The sequence below is a fragment of the Impatiens glandulifera genome, chromosome 7 (genome assembly GCF_907164915.1).
Source record: "Impatiens glandulifera chromosome 7, dImpGla2.1, whole genome shotgun sequence".
NCBI lineage: Eukaryota > Viridiplantae > Streptophyta > Magnoliopsida > Ericales > Balsaminaceae > Impatiens > Impatiens glandulifera.
The window spans coordinates 48,950,384-48,955,458 of record NC_061868.1 but is presented as its reverse complement, the minus strand read 5'-3'; the positions used below and the strand labels follow the sequence as shown (position 1 = coordinate 48,955,458).

The window sequence follows — 5,075 nt, the reverse complement described above, 5'->3', positions numbered from 1 at the left end:
TGGAAAGAATTATCTTTTCAAATAATTTATTATCACTTTTTAAAATTATATTATTCAATTTAACTTACTAATCAAACTAAATTAGTTTTTACTTATTCTTTATAACGTTAAATAATAAGGAATTTGATAATATTATTCAAATGATTCACTTAAACAAAATCCGAACTGTTTTTTTTATTTGCGCAATTTATATATAGTAAAACATGCAAATTAATTCAAAAAATGAGAGTGGTTGAAACTAGACTATTGAAACATAATTCACATAGTTATTTTACACACAAAAATTTACTCTCAAGTAACAACTTACACAATTTTGATCTCTCGTCAAGCTGTTCTTCCTTCTTTAGTCAGCAGGTTCAGAAATCTGCAATGGAATGAAGAACTTTATTTTTTTTAATGGGTAATTGAGCACATTTAGAAATCAATGTTAAAAGAATATGAAAGCATTCCAATTTCATGCCAAAACTTAATACCTTTCGAGGATCAAGTATATGGAGCTTGATCCAAAAAAAGCTGTTTCGCGATTCGAAGTTTGCTTGAAACGTGGGAAAAGAACAGATCGAGTCGAATGGATTCAATTCCGTATGCTCTTTAATGACTCTCAGGCAACCTGTAAAATAACTTAAGACCATGAATAACTTTAAAAGAACCTCTCTTCTATTAATAGGAATCAATTCATTTTAATCATACCTCCATGGGAATTCGCTTGTGTCAATTCCAGCTTGATGAAGTTCGTCAACATACTGCAGAGCTTCTCGACACTCCTCTCGATCGTCAAAGAACTCTTTTCTGTCGCCATCAATCAGATACGATTCATGACCTTTACCAGCAACCACCTTCATAATATCGCATCAAAAATATATATTTTTTCACTTCATTCTATTTAATTACAATAACAAGAGTAAATTAAAGTAAAGAGATGCGACTACTTACAACCATATCTCCTTCCTCACCCATGGCAACACCAGCACGAACAGCTACTCTTCTTATATCGTGCAAGAAAAGCCTGTTACCGTTTGGAAGTGGCGGGTAATAATCGTTCTCTCCATATTTCAAATAATCCTGCATACTCCATCCAACTCCAGCCAACATATCATCCAATATATCCACTGCTACCAAAAAAACATCCATCTGCTGTCAATACAACCATTACTTTCGTCAAAATAACAAAAGATCCAAAAACTTACACGGATCTTCGCTCTTCGGGTTGTCAGATGTCAAGATGGTAACATCGCTTTTATCCGTAGCAATCTTTGTCATCGCGGGTCTCTTCCCTCTGTCACCCTCACCGACACATCCAAACACTTCATTCATGTCAAACATTCGATATTTAGTATCAGTTCAAATTAAGCTATAAGAACGTACACGACACTAGAAGGGTATAGTTTCCCAGCATTAGTTCCACATTTGATCAAATTATACCTATCAAGTACTTAAAATTAAGATATTTTCATTTGGTTTATTCAACAAACACTTAATTTTCATTTTTATTTTGAGATTTTAAGACTCTTTATGATGTTGCTCCTAGAAAGCCTTCTATTTTGTTGTTGTACTTAGTGTTGACTTGGTTTTGTTGGTTGTTTATGAAAAAGAATCTCACTTTTTTTTATAAGAAAACAAATTTAACCTAATTATGGACATACATACCGGTTATGATCCTCCTCGGGCCGAGTTCCCTAACCGAATCGAGTAACCTAGACAAACCATCTGGGGTTTTAGCATAATCCACTATAACTCCAAAGGCTTGTTCTTCATCAATCAATTCACACCTACCGGGAACAGCGTCAACTTCCTCAACACCTCTAACAATATCCTCTAATGGCGCTCCAACTGCAATTCCAACCGCAACAGCAGCAAGGATATTGTACACGTTATGTCTACCAAGCAATCCAGACGAAATCTCCAATATACCCTCCGGCGTATTAACCAAAACCTGTGTCTCAAACAACGACAGTTCAAATTTCAACGGATGAACGTCAGCATTCTTATTCTCCATTCCAAACGTGACCACAGGCACGTCGCCGCTCCCTTGAGCGACGAAAAAAGCAGCATTAGGATCGTCGATGTTAACCACTTTCCTATGCCGTTCAGGATCCACCATCCTCGAAAAAAGCTTGGCATTCGCTTCCCTATTTTCTTCTTCAGACCCGTCGAAATCTAAACTATCGCTGGTCAGATTCGTGAAAACTGCAATATCAAAATCGATTTCGTCGTACTTTCCTTGGGCTAGCCCGCGAGAAGAAGCTTCCATGACTAGGGAATCTGTTCCGTTATGAACCATGGTTGCCATCAGCTTCTGAGCTAAAACAGAGTCCAGATTCGTATTTTCCAATTCGAGTTTGTTATCGCCATGAACATAACTCGAAACCGAGCTGAACATGCCGGTTCTTAATCCCATGGATTCGTACATACTTTTAACCAAGTAGGATGTGGTTGTTTTTCCATCAGTTCCCGAGATTCCAATAACTGACATGTTCTTCGATGGGTAACGATAAAACGCAGCAGCTAACGAAGGAAGAACATTGTTTGTGTCCTCCACTATTACTAATGCTTTACACCCTAAAGTTTCTTCAATATCAATCTCTTTACTTGCAACAACTGCAACTGCTCCTCTTTTATCAGCTTCAGTTAGATATAAATGGCCATCTGTTTTCCGACCAAGGCAACAAACAAATAGGTCACCCATCTCAACTAGTCTAGAATCATGTTGAATTCCAGTTATATCAATCTCTAGATTGCCGTAAACTGATATTGGTACTACTTTAACTTCGTCTAATAGTTCAGCTAATGTCATCTTAAACTTGGGTTCAACGATTCTAGTTTTAGTCTTACCCAATTGATCAAGATCAATATCAAACGATGAAAAATCAGAGGATTTAGGGTTTTCATTATCATCATTTACCTCATCATCCAACTTTCCCGAATCTTCCTCGTCTAAATCATCTGATATTACAGTAAGCCCATGTAGTTCTTCAATTTCCTCCAAATCCACGACTTCTTCCGGCTCCAATTCTTCTATTCCTTGAGGAATCTCGATCTTTGGGTTAGGTTTCAACAGACCCTGTTTCACGAATTCCTTCCGCTTCATAGCAATGGCTTTATCAATATCTCCAAACATATCGTCCCCAGACGCATCCGAATTGATCGAATTGGGCAAATCAGGGTCATCTTCAACGTCTGCTATGGCATTGAGGAAGGTCGCCTGGTGCTTCTTGAAATCCTCTTCTTGTAACTTCCTTGCTCGGTCGGCTTGGCGTTGAATCTGCTGAAACTTGGAAACTCCGTGCATTGAATCCTCTTGAGCTTCAGGTGGGTCGTCGTCGGCGGGTGTTGGGTAGAACTTCCCATCCGGTCCGATTGCGGCAGTGTTATGGAAGGGTTGTCGGAATGGGGGAAGAGAAAGAAATGGAAAGGGTTTGAAGAGAGCGAATTGGGGTTTTAGAGAGATTCTAGAAGATGGATATGGCGAGAAGGGCGGGATAGAGAGGAAATTCAGAGCCATTGAAGAGAGAAACCGTATGAAGAGGGTTTTAGCTTCCAAGTGATAAAAAGGAAGACCTACTCTTTTGTAAAATGTTTTTGTTTCTACTATTTTATTTTATACAAATAATTAATATGAATATTTCTTTATTTTGTAACTCTAAAAATCAACCATTTTTTACGTTATTAAATAATGTTTAAAATTGTCGACTAGATTTAACTAGGATTGGACAAACCTATCGATCCGATTCGATATTTAAGATCGGATATCCGCCTGTATTTTTTTAAAAAAAATTGCGATCCGTATCCGACTTGGTATTCGACCACTATCCTATCCGACATCGGATCAGTCAGTCGGATACCCGCCAATCTGATTTTTTTTCATATTTCTTAGTATTATTCTTGGCATATTTTGTTTTGTGAAATTTCATGTAAATTGAAGTTAATAAACTTTCCATTCACGTCTTTTTTTCAATACGTGATGTGACATTATTTTGTACATGTTAATCTGCCTTGTCAATGTTCAATCCTTAGTTGAATTTCATTAATTTAAATAATTAGTTATTTTCTATAAAGATGACCAATATTGATAGTCAATAACATTGTAATACGAAGAAAGTATGAAACCGTCTCCACATCATCATCATCGATCTTTACACCACGTACGGTACAACAATCATCAACAAGAATTCCCTTTAATAACATTCCACCTAAAATTACCCATTAGTAACACCACCTAAAAAACTAAATATAGAATGTTCTTACACAGCTTAGTCCAAAAGGATTTTGCTTATTTGAAGTACATATAACAAGATAGTGAAACATTAAACATTTATCTCAATCAATGCCTCTTTACAAATAACAAGTTCAAATAAATGTTAGTTAAGCTAAGCTTTTCAATCCAATTGTCATCCCATAATCTAATCAAGTTGCCTTATTCTATCACATAAAGATTGATCTCAAAAATCTTTCAAAGCCTCAAAATACTTTTCCAAATGCTGCAAAACTATATAGACTATTTGGGTTCATACTTGTTCTAATAAAGGTTTTCATTTCATTATAAAATATCTTATTATAAGAATTAATATTATTAATAATAGGAAAATTTTTATTTTTAAAATATTAATATCACCAATCAATACAGATACAGTAATTTACATCAGTGTTCAAGTTAAATAAAAAAGAAGAAAAGATACCTCCATGCACACAAACTAATTTTTGATTCCGACGCCAACAAGAGCTTCTCCTTTACAAGAAGGCAATAGATACAGAGAGAAATGCTAAGAGAAATTTAAAAAGGTGAAAGTGTTGCTGCTGCGGGAGGGTTTGAAAGGTTATTTGAAAATCGTTGAATTGTGAGAGACAAGGGTGGATTTTGTTTCCTCATATTAGAAAAAAAAAATAAAAAAAAAAATGTTATGGAACAAATCAAACAAATTGACTGTCAGTTCAAGGTTTTCATGGTCCAGGTAACTTAATTTTCTTATCTTCAATAATGATTATGCGTCTAGATTAGCTTAATATGAGTCAATAAACAACTGGTTGAAAAAACAAATTCAATCATGTATAAATCTGATTATGTCTGGATGATCGAG

At 35.5% G+C, this 5,075-nt stretch overlaps 1 protein-coding gene across 1 annotated transcript; it reads right to left on the bottom strand.

Annotated features, from left to right (window-relative positions):
• Window positions 1–474: 474 nt before the first annotated feature.
• Window positions 475–3,552, bottom strand: LOC124944663 (UDP-N-acetylmuramoyl-L-alanyl-D-glutamate--2,6-diaminopimelate ligase MurE homolog, chloroplastic). Its single transcript, XM_047484976.1, has 5 exons — window positions 1,648–3,552; window positions 1,188–1,304; window positions 934–1,109; window positions 691–836; window positions 475–610 (listed from the first exon to the last, which is right to left on the bottom strand). Exons 1-5 carry the CDS (start codon window positions 3,500–3,502, stop codon window positions 592–594), a joined length of 2,313 nt encoding a protein of 770 aa, XP_047340932.1. The 5' UTR covers window positions 3,503–3,552; the 3' UTR covers window positions 475–591.
• Window positions 3,553–5,075: the final 1,523 nt, after the last annotated feature.

What these genes read in the sequence shown, in the direction of transcription:
- LOC124944663 (XM_047484976.1), bottom strand. Translation starts at nt 3,502, where the DNA reads ATGGCTCTGAATTTCCTCTCTATCCCGCCCTTCTCGCCATATCCATCT. An exon ending in CCCGAAGAGCGAAGATCCGT is followed by an intron (nt 1,110 to 1,187) that starts GTAAGTTTTTGG and finishes TTTTGGTAGCAG; the next exon opens with TGGATATATTGGATGATATG. An exon ending in GTGAGGAAGGAGATATGGTT is followed by an intron (nt 837 to 933) that starts GTAAGTAGTCGC and finishes GATATTATGAAG; the next exon opens with GTGGTTGCTGGTAAAGGTCA.